This window comes from Hipposideros armiger, unplaced genomic scaffold, assembly GCF_001890085.2.
Source record: "Hipposideros armiger isolate ML-2016 unplaced genomic scaffold, ASM189008v1 scaffold_814, whole genome shotgun sequence".
NCBI classification, from domain to species: domain Eukaryota; kingdom Metazoa; phylum Chordata; class Mammalia; order Chiroptera; family Hipposideridae; genus Hipposideros; species Hipposideros armiger.
Genome location: NW_017732164.1, coordinates 92,223 through 113,270, shown reverse-complemented (window position 1 = coordinate 113,270; position 21,048 = coordinate 92,223). Strand labels below are relative to the sequence as shown.

Below are 21,048 nucleotides of genomic sequence, written 5' to 3'. Positions count from 1 at the left end.
TAATTGCCAGGAATTGACGACTCACCCGTCTGTACAGGAGGCTGGCTTTTGGGGTGAGAATTAGCCGGGCTAAGGTACATGTACAGTTCAGACAGTCACCTGATGGGCACTCAGAAATAAAAGACGGTTTGACTTGAGTTCAGCAGAGTTGGTAATCAGTGCCCAGCTGGGGTGGTTGGAGTGGACCCATCAGTGGCCCACTTTGAACCCTCAGGACCCTGTGGCAGATGCGACAGGAGTGGCCGCATTCCCACACACTGGGACCTACTCAGAAACACGTGGGGGCTTTCCCTAGCGCTCCATCACCTGACATCACACTGCGACCTACAGCCTCTCTGCCTCCATTTTCTATTCTGTGGTAACTCAGTTATGCTCAGGATTTCCCACTGAAGTTATCAGAAAGCAGCGCAACACGGCTCGCCTTAAAAAATATGCTGTAAGGCCCACTTAGCACTTCGTTTAGTTGTTCTAACATATGTTCTAACATATGTTAACTCCCAACCTATGTGGAGTCATGTCCCCATGTGGGACATGACCCTGGAATGGCAGGAGCCCCACCCAGAGGGAGATGGTGCAGGTCACTGCCCGGCTGCCATGTCCAGCTCTGGGAGGCCTGAAGAAAGGAGCTCCAGGTGGCACGTCCTCTAGCACTCTGGCTCAGATGGGGTGCGAGGCACCCCCGCTGAGGAGGAGGCGGGGGTCCCTGTCTTCTGCCAGGAGGTCATAGCAGCAGCACAGCTCACCCCCTCATCCTTCCACTTTATAGTAGATAGTCGTCACGCCACATGTAGAGAAAGTGTCAACTACGCTGGGGAAATAAGCTTTAGAAAAGCCTGGAAAAATGTCCAGATGTGCGGATCCCTGAAGAAGAGGAGTAGAAATTAATCCCTACAAGATTAATCACAGCCCAAAGAGTACTTAGATGTTCGCCTGCAGTGAATAGGCCCAGGAGCCACGTCTCTGCCCAGCACACATTTTCCCAGCGTCCATTCTCCTGCAACAGCCAATCCATGGCCCTTCATTTTCCCGACACTGGTTGTGTTTCGCATAGCCCGTCCAGGTTATGGAGAGGGAGTCTGTATTCCGGAACGATCTATTTTCAAGAGAGTGGTTCAACTTTCTTGGAGCCCTGAAGGGAGAGAAATTCACTCAGCTCATTACCCTGCCTTTCCACAAATCTGTTATTGAAAAGTTTATCCTCCTTCAGCCATTTCAAGCTCCCAAGATCTGTCCCTGAGATAAATGACACCCTGTGTAACCCTGAACCGGTTAGGGACATGGCTGAAGTGTTGCTTAGAATGATGGATCGTTAAAGGCGGAGAACTAAAGCAGATACATCCATAATGTAGGAGTTAGTTGAGAGATTATCCCTGGGAGAGTAGTGAGCATTTTTAACATAACGATCACAATTTGTGTATGAAAACGAATTAGAGGTCTCCGTGTGGATGTGTGACTTCTACGCAACACAAACGCGCCTGCATCCCTCCTTCTGTTTGCTGTCACAATAACAGTGATGAGCCACCTCACTTACACCCTGAGGCCAGGGACTGAGCAGGTTGGGAGGTGCCAGTGTAAATGGTGCATCTGCCCTGAGGAGCTGGAGCTGTGTTGGGGGGGGGAGGTCGTTTCTCAGCTGCAGGATCCTGGAAAGTGCACAGAGCGGTGCAGAAAGTGTTTCATGGTGGCACCACCTCACGTCATCCTCAAGACAGCCTTCAAAATGCATTACCCCATTTAGAGATGAAAGCCTGAGCTAGAAGAAACTCGGTAGAAATACTCAGCCCACCCCCATGGGAGGCACGGGTCTTGGGAGAAGGCTTCTCGTAGGAGATGGGCTGAGGTTTGGAGAATGGAAGGAGAAAAAGGTGAAGAGAATTGCAAACCGGAAGGAGAGAACAGCAAAGGAAAGGGTCCAGGTCGGGTAACGGGAGCTGGATGTCCCCAAAGGGGACACACGTGAGATGCGGAGTGCCAGGATGTGAATGGAGTAGGCCCTTTATCCGAGAAGATGCCCCTTTAGAGACCCCAGGAGCATACGAGGGTGTACTGGCCATGCCCCCCACACTGTCCAGGGTCCAGGGAGAGGCCTGGGGACCGATAAATGCTCAGGAAGTACCTACCAGCTGATTGGCTGAGGGAGGGAGGACGTCACAAGGGAAATAAGCAAGCAAACCAGTCATCACTTAGGCTAAGGATAAAACCTCATTCGGCCCGGCGCGCTGCGACGTGAGTAAGCGGTGATTGTGCCTCCGTGAAGCGGCGTGATGGTTACACCCACTGAACTAGGCCACAGGTGGAAAAGTAGTGAGAAGACTAAAGGAATTCATGAAACAAAAATGTTCACGTTTTCAAACATTTCATGTTTCCTAAGCCATGAAGGAAATGGCGTCTAATTCTGTATCGCTTACCAGGAGAAACGGTCTTGCGCAGTTACTCCGATTGCATGGCAGCGAGTTGCTGGATTCTGTCACTCACACATTAGCGTTTAATGAGACAGGAAGAGGAATCCTAAGGTGCCCCAGTGATTACGGGGACTTTCACCAGGTCACTGCCACCCCAAAGACCATGACAATGTGCCCAGTGGAGCTCTAACACTGAGACGCCAAAGAGGAATATCCTGCTTTATGGTTTCATTTGTGCTCGTCTCTTAAACCTCTTTTACTCAAGGCCACAATGCCCTTCTCATACATGACAATGACTTATGAGGACCAAGTGACATGAGGCCTCAGAAAGGCTGCATTCTTAAAAAGAAGTGTTCCTTCTTAGGGTGTATGTACATGTATGCTACCGCATTGGGGGGATTCACAGCTCCTTCTGTACACCATGGAAAAATAAAAGCTTTGGAATCGTGAAGTCGCTTGCCTGTTGCACATGACAAAGCCTTAGTATGTCCCCTCCCAAGTGTTGTGCTGAGTGTGTATGTGACAGAGAGGGGGGCGCCCTGTTTCTGAACAGGCTTGCCTTGCGTTTCCTGTTGCCTGAGGTGGAGTCTAGAAAGGTCTGGAGCAGAAGCTGAACTCCCCACGTTCTACCCATGTAATTTCCCACCGGCGAGAACGGATGTGTCCTGAGTACCACTGACCACGAAGGTGCTTAGCTGCATTCCAGCACAAGGTAAGCACAGGACCACGGGACTCAGCTTGCCCCGGAGGACAAGGAGCGTTATTTATCGTTATTCAAAGGTCAAACACATGGTCTGATAATCAGCGAGGGAATTACCAACATCTTCTCAAGCTTCCCTGTTCATAGCATCGCTGCACACTCTTTGTTCTGGATAGACCTTTTATATAATTACGAGGGTAAAACTGGGGCAACAACTGAATTTATGACGCCTGCGCAGTGGGAATTTAGGTGTGCCGCTCACTGGGTAAGTATCTGCAAGCTGGATGGGAACCTAGGAGTGATTCGGCCCCTCCTTCATTGTGTGCGGTGACGCAGCCGTAGGATCCTCCCACTGCCCTGCACACGCCCTGCCGGAGCCGCTGCACACTGCACAGCAAGGACTGAATTTCAGTGCCAATGGGACTGTGTAGTCCTAGGTTCTGCTGCACGTAAATGGATACCTGAGCCTTGGGCTTGAATCATGGACGGGCAGTGTGGCTAAGGCAGCATGAGGGCTGGCTGGCTGCTGGGCTCAAAATGAAACCAAGACCATGGAGAAGAGGAAACAAGTCACAGCCTGGGAGCATCCCATGAGAAAGGTGTCTGCTGCAACCCCCATGTCCTCCCATCACCATGATGACGGTGCAGGCCTGGACCAGCGATTATATACGTTTCTCTCCTGGCCAAACACGCCACTTGGTCTTGGGTCAGAATCTACTTTTTAATCTAGCAAAACAACTGATAGGAAAAAGTAGACTGGAAGTCAGCAAAGATATAGAAGAACTCAACAATACCATCAAACAGCAGGGCCCCATCCACCCGACAACAGCGGAACACAAGTCCTTTTCAAGTACCCGTGGAACATTCTCCAAAATGGACCATGTCCTGGGTCATAAATCAAACATGCACAAATTTGAAAGAACTGAACTCATACAGACTGTGTTCTCTGATCACAATGAAATGAAACTGGAAATCAATAACACACAACAGGAACACTTCCAAACACTTGGAAGCCAAAAATACACTACTAAATAACCCATGGGTTAAAGAAAACAATCTCAAGGGAAATAAAAAAATACATTGAACTAAATGAGAACGAAAACACAACATATCAAAATCTGAGATTCAGCTAAAGTAGTGGTGAGAGAGCAACTTAGAGCCCTAAATATTTGCTTTAGAAAAGAAGAATAATCTCAAGAATCTAAGCCCAAAATAAACCCAAAGCAAGCAGAAGAAAGAAAATAATAAAGATAAAAGCAAAATTTAATGAAATTGGAAACAGAAAAATGATAAAAGCATTGAAACAAAAAGTTGGTTCTTAAAAAACGTCAATAGAATAAACCTCTAGAAAGATGACAAATAAAAAAGATGACACAAATTATCAATATCAGAAATGAATCAGGGAATAGTATTATAGGTCCTACAGGTATTAGAAGGATTATAAAGAAATACTATGAATGATTCTACAAACATAAATTTAACAACTTCAAAGAAATGGACCAATTCCTTGAAAAGCACAAACTAACTTACCCAAACTGATAATTTTCATAGACTTGTAACTATTAAGGAAATTAATTTGTAATGAAGTAACTCCAAGAAAAGAAATCTGCTGAACCACAGTGTATCACTGGAGAATTCTATGAAATATTCAAAGAATTAACGCAAAGTCTTACACAATCTCTCCCAGAAAACAGAAGATAATGGAGCAGTTCCCAACTCATCTTAGAAAGCTAGTATTACCTGATACCAAAATCAAACAGACAGACAGAGAGAGAGAGAGAGAGAGAGAGAGAGAGAGAGAGAGAGAGAGAGAGAGAGAGAAGCTACAGACCAATGTCCTTACTGAATAGAGATACAAAAATCCTTAACAAACTATTAGCAAATTAATCAGCAATATAAAAGAGTTGTTTTAAAAAATAACATTAAACATGATGACCAACTGAGGTTTATTCCAGGATGCAAAGCTGGTTCCATATTTGAAAATCAGTCTATCTCATCTATCCTATTACTAGGCTAAACAAACAAACAACAAAAAAAAAACAAAAATACCAATCATATGATCATATCTATTGATGCAGAAAAAGCATTTGGCAAAATTCAACATTTGTGATAAAAACTAATTGTCTCAGAAAACTAAGGATAATAGAGGGAATTTGCTCAGCTTGAGAAAGAACACATACGCAATACCTCTAGCTAACCTCACACTTAATGGTTAAAGACTGAACGCTTTTTGTCTAAGATTTGGAACAATGCAAGATGTCCACTCCTGCCACTATTCCATTGAGTGTTGGAAGTCTAGCCAGTGCAATAAAACAAGAGAAGGAAACAAAGGGCATACAGTTATAAAGCAAGAACTAAAACTTTCCTTATTTGCAGATGACAGTATGGTGTACATAGAAAATCCCAAGGAACCTATCAAAAAACAAATAAAACTTCCTAAAGCTAATAACTGAGTTCAGCAAATTAGAGGGCACAACATCAAGACATAAAAAGCAATTGTATTTCTGTATATTAACAATGAACATAGGGAAAAAAGGAATTTAAAAATACGATACCATTTACAATCGCTCCAAATAAATGAAATACTTAAGTGCAAATTTAACAAAATATATTCAGGACTTATGTAGTAAAAACTGTAAAGCAGTATATGTAAGAAATTAAACATCTAAATAAATGGAAAGACATATCACAGTCATGGATTGGAATACTCACTATGGTAAAGACATCAATTCTTCCCAAGCTGATATATAGATTTAAGTAAAGAGGGTTGTTTTTGGGTTTTTTTGTCAATATAGACAAGATAATTCTAAAATTCATATGGAAAAACAAATGAATCATAAGAGTTAAGATTATTTTGAAAAAGAGAGCAAAGAGGTTTAATTACGCACCCAGTTTCAAGTATTATATAGCTATAGTAATTAAGACTGTTGGTATTGACACAGTAATAGATACATAGATAAATAAAACAAAATAGAGAACCCAGAAAGAGCCCACAATGATTTCTGACAAATTTTTGACAAATTTGCAGAAAGCAATTCAGGAGAAAAGATGGCATTTTCAAGGAATGACAATGGAGTAATTGGCTATGCATAGGCAAAACCACCACCACAGGAGAACACCTTGATTTCACATAAAAATTAACCCCATTTATTCTATCCTTAGATTCCACATATAAGTGAGATCATATGGTATTTGACTTATTTCACTTAGCATAATGTTCTCTAGCTGAAGCTGAATAATACTGAATGTCAACTATAATTTAATATATACATAGTCATGGGATGTGGAGTATAGCACAGGGAATAGAGTCAGTGGTATTGTAACAGCTATATACGATGTCAGGGGGGTAGTAGATTGGGAGAGGGGGGTTATCACTTTGTGAGGGGTGTAAATATTTAACTATTACATTGTTTTGCACACCTGAAATTAATAAAAAAAATTAACATCAAACAGATAATGAATTAAAATGTAAAATATAAAATTATAAAACTTTTGTAGGAGGACCAAGATGGCCGTGACGTATGCACAGTTACTCCTATGGACAACTCAGGGCTGAATGACCAGCTTCTGACAACAAACAAGAGAAAAAGACGTAGGAGCTGGGGAGCCAGTGAGCCCCGCTTCTCACAGTCCCCTTGTGGATGAAAAAAAGGGTTCTATGGAAAGTGACCTCACAAGGTGATGAGGTCATAAATACTTACCTGGCAGGTCCGTGGGTTGTCACACCCCAGGCCTGTAACTTCTTTAGTGAAAGGTGTTAAGCCAGCCCTGTCCATTGTTGTTGTGTATCTGGGTTAACACACTTTTGAAATGCCAGAAGTAACACCCCTTGAAGGTGTATTAACCCTCAAAAGAGCACGGAATCATGTTAAATGTCCTGTAACCCATCTCCGCCTTGCTTCCCCACCTCCCTGTCACCTTCCTCAAGTTTTCTCTGTAATCTCAAATGCATAAAAAAAACTCAAACTCTCATTTTCCAGAGCATTTGAGCTCTTGCTCCCCAACATGTCAGTTTGGCTCAGATAAACTCTTATAAAAATTCTCCACGGGTTTGGACGTTTCATAGGTCGACATCCCCCCAACCCAGATAGAGCACCAGGAGCTCTGCCCAGGGCTTCGGCCTACCTGCAGGGTCACGGTGGTGCGTTCACAGCCTCGCTGCCTGCAACCTTGGCCTGGGAGCACCGGGGGTAAGCAGGAGCCACAGGGCCTGGGCAGAGGCACCTGGCCACCCTGACAAGAGCGGCGCCTCCCTGCAGGCACTGCACAGGCGCCCTGAGCGCATGCGCGCTCCACGCTTTTCCCACAACCACCTTGCACTTAGAGCCGAGGTAGGGGCCGTTTTCACTAGGACTGCTTTCTCTGTCACAAACCAGAAAGAGGCTGCATAGAGAAGACTGGGGAACCCCAGAGCTTTCGGGGGACATCGGGGATTCTCTGAGGAGGTCAGAGGGGCTGGTGAGGCCATAGTTTACCTCCCATCCACCTCTGTGGGGTGGGATGGGACTCTATCATGGAGCTGTGGCCTGCCTGCAAGGTCATGCAGCATAAGTCCCAGCGATCAGATAAGGGAAGTAAAAAGATTCCAAATGGGAAATAAAGAAGTAAAACTCTCATTTGCAGATGACATGATGCTATATAGAGAGAGCCCTAAAGAGTCCACCAAAAAAACTATTAGAACTAATTAATGACTTCAGTAAAGTTGCAGGCAACACAATCAATATACAGGAATCTGTAGTGTTTCCATACACCAGTAATAAATCATCAGAAGAAGAAATTAAGAAAACAATTCCATTCACAATAGCATCAAAAGCATGAAACACCTGGCAATAAATTTAACCAGAGGTGAAAGACCACTAGTGTGAAAACTATAAGACATTAAAGAAATTAAACAAGATACAAATATATGGAAGGATATACTTCATTCATGGATTGGAAAGATTAATATTGTTAAAATATCTTACTACCTTAACTAATATACCGATTCAATATAATCCTTACTAAAATACCAATGGCATTCTTCTCAGAATTAGAACAACTATCCTAAAATTTATATGGAGCCATAAAACACCCCAAACAGCCAAAAAAAACCCCACCAAACACACACACACACACACACACACACACACACACAAAGAAACAAACAAACAAACCTTGAGAAAGAACAAAGTGGGAGGTATCACACTCCCTAATATCAAACTACTGCAAAACTACAATAATCAAAACAGCATGACACTGACAAAAAACCAGATATACCTATATGGTCAATTAGTCTATAAAAAAGGAGGCAAGGAAATACAATGGGTAAAGACAGTCTAATAAAAGGTATTGGTAAAACTTGACAGACACATGCAAAAAAATGAAAGTGGACCACTTCCTTATACCATATGCAAAAATAAACCCAAAATGAATTAAAGACTAATGTACGACCTGAAACCATAAAACTCCTAGAAGAAAACATAGGCAGTAAACTCTTTGACATCCCTCTTAGCAATATCTTTTTGGATGTCTCCCCAGGCAAGGAAAACAAAAGAAAAAATAAACAAATGGGACTACATCAAACTTAAAAGTTTTTACACAGTGAAGGAAACCATCAACAAAATGAAAAGACAACCTGGAAGAAGATACTTGCAAATGATACATCTGATAAAGGGTTAATATACAAAATATATAAAGAACTCATATACCAACTTAACACCAAAAACCAAATAATCCAATTAAAAAATGGGCAGAGGACCTGAATAGACATTCACATGGCCAATAGACGTATGAAAAGATGCTCAACATCACCAATCATCAGGGAGATGCAAATTAAAACCACAATGAGATACCACCTCACACCTGTCAGAATGGCTTCTATCATCAATAAATCAACAAACAAGCATTGGCGAGGATGTATAGAAAAGGGGAGGGCCGGCCAAGTGGCGCATTGGTTAAGAGCTGGCTTGGGACGCCAGAGGGCCCCGGTTCAGATCCCACATATGAGGGCCAGTGACACTGCCCTCTGCAGCTAAGATGCTGAACAACAGCTCAACTTGGAGCTAGGCTGCTGTGACTCGCCTGCAACAGCGTAGGCTGCAACCCCTGCTGCAGTGGGTTGCCATGGGCTACCGTGTGTAGCCAGCAGCCAGCATGAGCAACCTGCAGCTGCAGTGAGCAGCCGTCCAGAAGCCGGCGACTGATCCGCCTTGTCCGGGAAGAGCGCAATGATGGTGCCAACTTGGGCCAGTGAAGCAACGTCCTCCACAACTAGACTGAAGACCAAAACAACAGCAACTTGTCTGTTCCTCTTCCCCAGTTCCCTAGCGCTGTTCCCATCACCCAATTCCCCAATAAAACAAAACAAAACAAAAACCTCTTTAAAAAAAAAAAAGAAAGAAAAGAAAAGGGGACCTTCCTGCACTGTTGGTGGGATTGCAAATTGGTGCAGCCACTATGGAAAACAGTATGGAGGGTCCTCAAAAATCTAAAAATAGAACTACCTTATGACCCAGCAATTCTACTTCTGGGTATTTATCCAAAGAAAATAAAAACACAAATTCAGAAAGATATCTGCACCCCTATGTTCACTGCAACGTTACTAATAATAGCCAAGATATGGAAGTAACCTAAGTGTCCATCAATAGATGATTGGATAAAGGAGATGGGGTATATATACACAACAGAATATTATTCAGCAATAAAAACGACTGAAATCTTGCCATTTGTGACAACATGGATGGACCTAGAGGGTATTGTGCTAAGTGAAATAAGTCAGACAGAGAAAGACAAATACTGTGTGATCTCACTTATATGCGGAAACTAAAAAAACAAAAACAAATGAATAAACAAAACAAAACAGACACAGACACATAGATATAGAGAACAAGCTGATGGTTGCCAGAGGGGAGTGAGTGGGTAGGAGGATGGGAATTAAATAAATAAATAAATAAATAAATAAATAAATAAATAAATAAGAAATTACTCTGTCAAGAAAAACTATAAAACTTTTAGAAGAAAACAAAGGAGGAAATCTTATGGAACTAGGGCTTCATGGAGAGTTTTTAGACATTACTCCAAAGGTGTATTTCATAAAAGAAAAAAGATCAATAAACTGGACTTCATCAATATTAAAATCTTTTCCTCTGTGAAAGAGCCTGTTAAAAGGATGAAAGGTCAAGCTACAGACTAAGAGAAAAAAATCTGCAAACTACATCTGGGAAAGGAACAAACTCTTAATATACAAATGAAGAACTCTTAATATACAACAGAAAAAAACCCCAAAATAACCAATTTTTCCACAAGTAAAGAATATGAAGAGACATTTCAGTGAAGAGGATACGCTGGTGGCAAATAAACATATAAAAAGAGTTTACTATCACCAACCATTAGGGAAATGCAATCAGAACCTAGCCTATCAGATACATACCTGTTCGAGCAGCTAAAATTAAAAAAAAAAAAAAGTAATGACAATACCAATTGCTGGTGAAGCTACAGAGAAATTGAATTTCTCATAAGTGGCTAGTGAGAATACAAACATGATAGGGCAACTTTGGAAAAGCATTTGACAGTTTCCTACAAAAAACAAAAAACAAAAAAAACTGAAAAGCATTTACCATACAACCTACTATAGCAATCCTACTCCTGGGCATTTTATCCCAGAGAATAAAATCAAATGTCCACACAAAAACCTGTATACAAATGCACATAGCCATTTTAATTGTAATGGATAAAAACTGGAAACCACCAAAATGTTCCTCAGTTGGTGAATGAAGAAACTGGGCTCCACCCGCAGCCTGGAAGAGCAAACGAGTGACACAATTTGAATGGATCCCAAAGTCATTTTGCTGAGAAAAGAAAAGCCAGTCTCAAAAGGTCACATGCTGAATGACTGCATGTATGTGACATTCTCAAATGACAAAAATACGGCCATGGACAACAAATTAACAGCTCACGGGGGTAGGGGTTTTCGGGGAGAGAAGAGGTTGTGGCTATAAAGGGAAGCAGGATGGGGTCTGCGTGATGGTTGCAGGGGTCCTTGCACAAATCTACATGTGACAAGATGGCACGGAACCCTGCTCACGCATTGCACCAACTTCAGCTTCCTGAGTTTGATATCACACTATAGTCCTGAACTGTGTGACCCTATACTGTCTTTGCAACTTCCTGTGACTATATAATGGTTTAAAAATAAAAACTACCTCATCACAGTATATTTTCTATTGGTATAACAAGCATCAATACTCACTCCCAATGTCTGGCCTCAGCTTTTTATCATATTCTCTCAGCAGTTTGTTGAGAATAAGGGTCACATCGGTGTCTTGGGACTTGGGGGCCAGGACCCATTTCTGGTTTGAAGATGTATCTTCATAGTCATCCTCATCCACCTTTCTGGACCTGTAATTATAGCACAAAGTGTGAGCATAAGTTGCAGCAATCAGTCCAGAAAGTATGTTAAACATGGCCCACCCATGGGCCGCCAAAACAGGTAGCAGGTCCCCAGGACCCTCATCGCAACCAGTGGATTCTCTCTCAAATTCAAGAATAAAATGAGACACAGATGGCAAAGGTTCATTAGGGAGAATGATTAACATGGCTTCATGTTTTTACAGAACACCAGGAAATAAGTCTGCGTTCAAGGTAAACTGCAGACACAGTAATAAGTAAATCAATGCTAGATGATTAACCAGTAGGCAGCCTTCCTTGGGTCCACCTTGAAAACCCCTGAAGGTCAAGGCACAACCCTTCCAGATGTTGTTGTCAGATGGTGAGTTTATGGGCTGCGGCCACCCCCCACTGCCAAGACCACCTTTCAGTTGAAGGTGAGCATAATATTTTACAGAATGCACTTGTGGAAATAGTGGAGTCCGACCTGCGTGCTTCTCATGGAGAATGGACTCTTTGGTGAAGGCACACATGGGGACCTTATGAGGCGGTCTGCTTTGCCAGCACTCGTGTGAGGTGACAGGACCAGAGGTGTTGGTTGGTGATCACCTGCTGGCAATTTACAGGCCTCCCACAACACAAACTTGTACAGCAGTCTAATTCAGACATTAACAATTAAAATCTTTCTCATATCTCTTCACCATGTTGACTCCTTAATAAATGGGTCCAAGTGAATACTTGAGCATCTCCAGGCTTGTTCCATGCAGGGCTGAGCATGACAGCGGCCTCTCCTGAGTGATACACACTGACAGCAGCACCTGAATGGAGAGGCCTCAAAATGACAGGTGAGCTTTCCAGTGAGTGAGGCTGTCTCAACAACACAGCCATTCAAACTTGAAAAGTGAGGGTCCCCTTGTGCCCTAAAGCAGCACTTCAGTGGACTGCCACTGACCAGGGCAAGGAAGCTTGTAGGACAGACAAAGTTCATCCTGTGTCATTGGTCAGTGTGCGTGCCTTACGGCTGTTTTTAATGGCTGGATATGAGCTCACTTCTGTTCAGTTTCCCGGACAGGAGCCAAATGTTACCTGGTAGGCAGCTGTGCTCTGGGATATATGTTTTCTTTAAGTTAATTTTGGCAATTTTCTGAATTATCTACAATGAACATGAAATGAATGAAAAGAATAAACTTTTTAAAGTTCATTACCTCTACTTAAAGTCTCCAAAATCATATATATGTATGTATATCTATATATCATATATGATTATACCACTTGTGTAATCATATATGGGCCACATATTATATACATGAGCCTTTTTATGAGTGCTAACGGCCTTGAGGAAGACTAGAGCAATGTCAATCTAGACCTGGTAACTGTACACACATATGTGAGGTTTTGGTAATGCATGTAGGGCATATGTTTTGTAGACTGAGTTCACTTATGTTTTTCCTAGGCAGATCTTAAAGTGTAATTCTATTTCTTGAATACTTATTGACTAGAAAGATAAAATAAGTCATCCATAGAAACCGTAAGTTGCCGTGGACTTTTATACATGGAACATTTACCATCAATAGGAACCAATCAAATACGGGACATGTATTCAATAAGTGATATGCTGCATTTCATTATTTATAACACTGAACTTTTACAAATAACACTATAGATTTTTAAATGCCACTGTAAAATATTTTCTTTAAATTTGTCAGAAATATTAATTTTATGATTTTGAAAAAAAAAAGAGAGTAGGTTGAAACAGGTTGGGTAGGCCATGGGTGGCTGGGAGCCAGCCATTCGTTCTCCACAAGACCTGGCAATTCATTCTACAGCGAAGGTGCTGGGAGGTGCGCAGAGAGGCAGTTGACCTCGGCCAAACCACATCCGACATTCTAACTTTCCGAGGACACATTCCAACTCGGCCCCAGAGCTTTCCTCTCTCCCTGGAGGTGGCTCCTTCATGCCTTCTCCTTCACCCTTCTCCCTCACCCCTTCTCTTTCTCTCCTCCCCCATGCTTAAGGACAGCTCACCAGCACAGGCCAGATAAAGCTGTCCATGCTACTGCCCAGTGGTCGCTTGGACACAGACTGGGCACAGTGACAAGTCTTCCCCAGTTCTCTCTGCACAGCCTTGGCCACTGAAAAGCACTTGGAGCTACTTGAGTAACAAGTATTGAAATGAGCCTAATTCTCCCTCTAGTGGTGATGGAGCCTTTTCCTGAAATTGCATAAGCTTCTTCCTGAGAGGGGGAGACGGAAAGGAAAAGCAGCAGCACTCTCTCTCGCTCCTTCAGGAGGTGAAAGGGACCCTCGGCTCTCAGGCTGGGGGTGGAGGGACAGGCAGTGGACACGGGTACTCCCGGCACCTCAGTGGCCCATGCTGGGCTCCCCGGTCCTGAGCCCACATCAGTTTGCTGCAGGGTATCAGAGACTGAAACAGAAGCCTCGCAGTGCTATTGCCAGAATGCTGGCCCCACAAGGAAATCCTCGCTTTGATGGAAACCAATGTCACCTCAGGGGACCCACTGGATTGTGAATAAAACAAAAACGCTCTGTTTCCCTAAATTCCAAGTGGGTTATATATAATCTTCATGAGCATTCTGTTATTAGGATTGTTGGCTCCTGAATCCCATCACTGCAATTAGCTTTTCCTTAAAAACAAACTGGCGATGTCACTGTCAGCTACTGCTCAACCCATCTGTAAAACCCATTTGAACAACAAAGACACGTTCAGAAGAGAGGTGGAGAGCAATAAAACAAATTTAAAATTTGGAGTTTTTCCAAATGCTATGCAACTTCTTCTGTGAAGGCCAGGGGCCCACCCCAGATACGGAACATATTACAGTCATCACATCTGCCTTGGTGGGATGAACAGTGTAGGGTCATGGGAGCCTGATGTGCATGTGACAATGCCTCGGAACCCGACCATGGCGCCTTCCTGCTAATCACACAATGACAGCAGGCAATCTTCCTTCTAGCACGTTAGGTGTCTGTGGAGCTAACAGTTGATTACCTAACCCTGAACTGCAGGTCGCGTCATCCAGACGGTGGCAACAGAAAGGTCATGTAGACATGACTTCAGACCTTGTAATACACATCTTCGGACCTCCTTGATTTACCGGCTTCCGGCTGCTGGTCTGTCTGCCTCTAAACAGAGATAATCCAGGCAGAACCCACCTCAGACAGCGCAGCCCCATTTCCTGCCCAGCTCTGTCCTTACGCAGGAACAAACTTCAGTGGAAAGGCCAAGGAGAGCCCTGCCTGGTAGAGAGAGCTGCGTGTGGGTCACCAGTGGCATCTGCTGTCCCTCGTTCATCGCCTGCCTGTCACAGTCTCAACTTGTACAGAAGGCAAGTGCTAGGAAAGGGATGGCCAGGCTTTCTTCCTCAATAGCAAACATCCCTGTTGAAGGCAGGGAGTGAGAATTGGGGGCCCTTTCATATCTTGGAGGGTGTGTTCATGTGCCTCCTTGGATCCTTCCAACTTCACAAGTACGAATAAAACATGGGACCTCGGGCATTGCCTGCTGACACCTGCAGGGCTGGGCCCATTGGGACACTCGCAGGCTCCCCGATGGAGGTAATGAACAAGTGTCAAGGAAGTCCTGAGATTTAAGGGTGGGGGAAGAGGCAGAGATCTGCTCTGACTTCCAAAGCACACGGCAGTCTGCAATCTTTGGGCCAGTGGCAGAATTTGAGAGACAAAGCCCAGAATCTCCAGTCATATTTACAGCTGCAGGGTTTAACCCTTAGGGTCCCACTGCCCTTCTATCCTCACCAGCCATCCTCATCCCTTCTAGGAGCACCTCTAAGCTCCCTTTAGCTGGCTAGTGTTCTGGGTAGAAGGTTAAAGGCACTTATAGTAACATGATTTCTTAGATTACCAGGCAGAAGCCTTTGCTGGCTTTATGGGGGCAGGTGTGTGTGCATTCAGTGTGGAAAAGTGGCTCATCTACAAGGTGTGTGTGTGTGTGTGTGTGTGTGTGTGTGTGTGTGCATGTGCGCGTGTGTGCGCGCGTGCGCGCGCGCACACAGGACTTGGGAGGGAAGTCCTCTCCAAGGAGCAGGGCTCCCAGCGGCCACCTGGCCCCATCCTCCCCCTGCTTCCAGCCTGGATGCTGTCCCCAGTCCGATCCCAACTGGACAACTCGAAACCATGACTCCTGGATTCTGGGAGATTTCATAGCAATGGGAAATGATACAGAATGCCCTCCCTGTGTGTGTGTTAGACCCTGCAACACTTGGGGGGGGGTGGTGGTAAGGGGTAGATAAGGACACAGACACCTCTGGTCCCCTATGACTGTGGCTTTCAAAACCCCTTTAAGCTTCCAGACCCTAAAAGCTGCAGGAGAAAAGCCCATCAATCTCAGTCCGCACCTTCCCGCGGCAGGGAGGGCTGCAGCCGCCCAGCCTGGGGAGGTAGAGGGCAGAGTCCAGGGTGGGACAGGACAGGGTGCAGCTAGCTTCCCCTGCCCCCCCCCCGCCTGCCCTTCCTTCCCCCGGCCGCAGCCCAGCCGACGGCGGCGCGCCAGAGACCCCGGGCCAGGGAAGCGCCCCCACCCCCAACCCCCCGCCCTCCCGCCTGCGCCGAGCCCCGGGGATGCAGAGCCCGGGTGCCACTTACCGCGCGTGCAAGCCCGAGAGCAGGCCGAGGAGCAGCAGCAGCTCGGGGGCCATGTCGCCGCGGGGCTCCGGGTGCGGGTCCGAGGCCTCCGCCGGCTCAGATGCCCCTGATTGCGGCGCGACCCGGCAGCCAGAGGGACAGGCGTGGGCTCGGGTGGCGTCGGGTCTGCGCGCTCCCCGCCGGGTCCGCGCCGCCGGGTGGCTGGCGGGAGCGAGTGGCGCGAGCGGTCCCCGGCCCCGCAGCCCGCCCGCCGCCCGCCGCCGGTGCCCGGGCGGGGCTCTGCGCGCCGTGTCGGCCCCGCGCGCTCCGAGGAGGGGGCAGCAAGGCGGCCGTTGGGTGGCAGCGCCTCCGAGGCGGTCCCCGCGGGAGGAGTTTCCCCAATTACACGCGTGACAACGCGCGAGGGAAGAAAGCGAGTCGGAGTGGACTGCGGGTCGGAGGCCGGGAAGGGGCGGGCTCCGCGGGGGCGGAGAGGCTTGGGGATCCCGCAGGGAGTCTGAGGTAGAGCCCCCAGTTCCTCCTGTCATGTCTCCAGAGCATCCTGACCTCCTGTTGCCCGCGCCACGTGTAGGTAGGCCACAGCTTAGGAATGACACGCTCTGCTGACAGCAGCCCTTCCAGGCACACTTCGTGCTAAGTCGCCTGCCTCCTTCCTATGGAGGAAAAGTATTTGGGGAAAAGCACCCCCGATGTGTACCCTTCTCACGGAAAAGATAGCCTAACACATCCCAATAAACAATTGCGGTGAGAAGGGATGTGAAAGGTAGAAGAGAAAGACCTGAAGTGAAACGCGAAAGGCGCTCTGTTAGAGCCATGGAGCGCACTTTAGTCAATGTATCTATTTTCATATTCCAAAGAGGAAAATTTTCATTTAAGTTTCCATTTGTAATAATCACTAAGAAAGCTTGTCTTTCACCGTATCAGTATTCCAATATTAGCATAGCTTGGAATGACTCCACTAAGACGTTTGCTTTTCTATTGCAAAGCAACAACAAAAAAGTTCTTAGAAAGTGCTTTATATTTTGAACTACGATCCATAGAGTTAGGAAACGGTGTGATTAACTGTTTCTTTAATATGGTTAAATAGCTTTGTTCATAAAATATATAGAAGAGTAAGATGAATGTTGTTTGGTGTTTTCCCCCTTATTTTTGGGTTCATCAACATGAAGGTGGTCATGAAGTCAAGTTGATGATGACGATATTCCAACAATGACGCCGTTGCCTCCGTGGGGCTGCCATCTCCTTGTCCCTGTGTGGCCTTGGGCTCACTCCTGCTCACTCCTTCTCGGGGCTCCTCCTGGTGTCCTCCTCTGCCTTCCACCTCTCTCTGGCTCAGGTTTTGTCTTCTGAGAAGACTGCAACGTTCCTGCATTCTGCCACCTCTGACACCTTCCCCACTTCTTCCAGCTTCCAGGTACTATGAGCCTTTATCACACTCTGCCCTAATCTCTCATTTTCTCTATCACACAACTGAGCACTTCAAAAATCACAGATACTGATTTGTTAATTGCTTGTAGAAACATATCAAGTCTCCACATAGGTTTTAAGTGTGCTGTGAAGAAAAAAAGCAAGTAAAAAGAACCAATTCATTTGTGCCTCAATTTTTAACAAGAGTAATAGGAACATAGATAAACATAGCTATCAGATAATTGATATCATAATAGTGACCCAGGGCTAATGTGAAGGTTTTACTCATTTTAACTCTCATAGCATTATTCCCATTTTAAAGATGGAGAAAAGGCACAGAAAAGTTAAGTGACTTCCCTGAGATCACACAGCTAGGACGTTGAGCTCTGCAGGTGAAAGCCAGGCAGTCGATTCTAACGTCTCAGCCTTAATCACTATGCCACACCACCTCTTGGGTGAGCAGGGGCTCAGTAAGCATTTGCTGCTTGCTTCTTGGAGCAAAGTTTTACATTCCTTGCTGTATGTGTTATTATTTGAGCATGAGTATAAATGCTTGCAAGTTGTTTATGATAAAAACAGACCGATACTTGAATGGTTTTGTACATTACCAGTATAATGAGAAGTGTCCTGTGAAGTTTTTTACAATTCGACTAGTGGAAAAGAAAACATGGTGTTCTTTTTACATCCCTGTGCAGTTTATGCTTTTCCTTCCTGCACATGTGCATTGTGTTGTTATTATAAATGAATACAGCATGACGCCTTCTGGCATTTTCAATGCTTTGCTCCATTTATTGGACTTAGTGGGTCAGCTCAGTAGACTTGAACATTTTAGTTTGAAAAGCTCCCCCCTTCCCATGTTGCTGTTTGGAACAAGACTTTTTTTTTCTTTTCGTTGTTTTCTTTTCTTTTAAGCTAAATGAGTTTAGAGGAAGGGAGAATCCAAAGCAAGCTTTCTGGGCATAAGTGTAAAAGCAAAACACAAGGTCAAGAATCTAGAATCTTCAAAGGGCTGGATTTTAGGCTTTGATTTTCTTCCTTTGCTCAGCTTGACCTATGGGGGAAAAAGAGGGGGAAGAGAAGGGGAGGGAGGGGGAGGACAGGAGGGGAGAGAGAGAGAGGGAGGGAGGGAGGGAGGGAAGGAGAGAGACAGAGCGCGAGTGATGTTTTATGGAGCATGCGCAGTGCTCACTCTCCGCTCCATCTTCACCAGAGAGGCGGACAGTTCCACTTGGGCGCGCGGGATCTGCATCCATTACCCAAGTTTGTAGGGGAAAAAAGGGAAATAAGGAGTAACATAAGAGGGAAGGGTTGGGGACTGATCCTGGCAACCTAAGCATTTCACTCATGTGGTTCCCGCCCACCCTCCAGCCATGCCAGCTGTCAGTCACGGTCCGGGAGTCCCGGCCACCGCGCAGCCCACGGGCTGAGCTGCATCTGGGCGGGAAGAACCCGAGCAGGCACGAGACCCGCGGCTTCTTGGAGAAACACCTGAGGTTTCTTTCCTGTCCCCACTTCACCTCCTGCAGGCGCTGCATCTTTTAACCTGTCCTTTATTGTTTCAGAGTTTTGTTTAAGTAACACCTGTCCCACTCTCAAAATTGCTCTTTTCTATTAATGATGTGTTATAGTTAAAAAATAAAAACTTTCCCTCAACTTTGAAAAAATTGTCAAGGGATAACACACACACACAACAAAATGCACTCAGCGTGCAGGCGTGGCTCAGTGAATTTTTTACACGTGTATCCATCGGGTGTATAAGGGTAGCCCGTGGGCACCATTCAGATGAAGATACAGGACTTTTCCCGGTGGCCCCTCCCAGTCAGTCCCGACCCTAGGGAACCGCCACTCTGTCTTTTGTCACAGTACACTGATTTTACCTGCTCTTGAATCTCACAGAGGAAAACGTAGTATTTTTTATTTTACATCTGCTTCATTTCACCAAGTATAATGTCTGCTAAATGGAGCCATTATTTGTGATATTTTTATTGCTGCACGTGGCACTTTATTGTTATTCAGTAAACCACACATTCCTTAGCGGACATGAAGATATTTCTACATGTTTTTTGGTGCTCAATTCTCTTGCTTAACTGACGGAAAATGGAATTTTTAGATCACAGGGAAAGCATATGTTTAGTGATGATAAATGTTAGTAAAGAGATTTCCAAAGTGCTTGTATCAACTTATCACCCATTGGCTATGTGACTTCCACACGTGGTGTCAATGAAATGAGGCCTTGCCATTCTTTTCCATTATAAACGTCCTGATGTATCATTCTGGTTTTGTTCACTGAGCTCCTTTCAAATTCTAACCAGCCACTGGAGTGTCTTCTTCTATGAAGTGTCATTCAAGACTTCTGCCCATTTTTAGACTAGCCTGTAGTTTTAGTAGAAGTTCACTTTTGTTTGTAGAAGTTCATTCATTACCTGTTTTTGATATGAGTGGTTTAGTGTGTGTGTGTGTGTGTGTGTGTGTATTGAATATCTTCCCTCAGTCAGTGGTCTGCCTGTATATTCTCCGAATAGTGTTTTATGAACATTATTGCTTCATGTCCTATTTAACAAATCATTGATTATCCAGAGGTCATAAAAATAATCCATGTTTTCACCTAAAAACTATAGAAGAAAGCCCTTCTTTTAGGTCTAGGTTTCATTTCTAATTAATTTTAGTATATGATTTTGTTTATGAGTTAATATGTATTTTTATACAGATAACTAATTGACCTAGCATGATTTATTTCAAACACCACCTTTGTACAACTGAATTTGCACAAATCAGGTGACCATATACGAGTGCATCTTTTTCTGGGTCTGTTCTCTGGATTTATTGGTCTATACTTGCACCAATACCACACTTAAAAAAATACTATAGCTTCAAAATCATTGTTAATACCTATTATTTCTAGTACTCTGAATGTATTCTTTTGGCTGTTCTGGACTATTTGCATTTCCATTTAAGTCATCTTGCAAATTTCCCCCAACTTTTTAGATTATTTATTCTGAGACAGTCACAAGCTTAAAAAGAAAGTTATAATACAAAAGTTTCCATATAATGTGATATAATCTATAGTCCGTAGTCTAATTTTGTTAGTTGTTGCAATGACAACTTCAAAAGCATTTCCCCCCATATCGTCCAGATCCCGTTCAGGGTCACACAATCCATTCATTGTATCTCTTTAGTCTGGTTTCAATCCAGAACAGTTCCTTGGCCTTCTGTGGTCTTTTATAATGTTGATAGTTTCAGTGGAGGCAAGTGATTTTCTATACTGCACCTCACTTGGGGACTGTCTGCTGTTTCCTCTGATCAGACTCCAGTCATGTATTTTGGGCAGAAATCCGGCATAAGTAATGTTGCTTTTCTCAGTGCATCACATCCGAGGCACACAGTAATGGTTTGGCCTCCTGTGGGTCATGTGGGTCCCTTGGTTAAGTTACCTGCCAACTTTCTCCACTAAGTTACTTCTGTCTTAGTTGTTAACTGTTCTCCAGGGAAAATTATTTGAGAATATTTAACTATTTTAGTTTTGACTTTCACACTGGTGATTCTTGCCTGCTGATTGTA

General features: G+C 44.5%; 1 protein-coding gene across 1 annotated transcript in view; it reads right to left on the bottom strand.

Moving 5' to 3' along the window:
* Positions 1 to 16,350, bottom strand: part of GABRG3 (gamma-aminobutyric acid type A receptor subunit gamma3) — a 284,504-nt gene extending 268,154 nt beyond the window's left edge. Inside the window, exons 1-2 of the mRNA XM_019628903.1 lie at positions 16,084 to 16,350; positions 11,330 to 11,478 (exon numbers count right to left, since the gene is read on the bottom strand). Of these exons, the coding sequence (XP_019484448.1) occupies positions 11,330 to 11,478; positions 16,084 to 16,136 (202 nt within the window). The 5' untranslated portion in view covers positions 16,137 to 16,350. The remainder of the gene's footprint in view (positions 1 to 11,329; positions 11,479 to 16,083) is intronic.
* Positions 16,351 to 21,048: the final 4,698 nt, after the last annotated feature.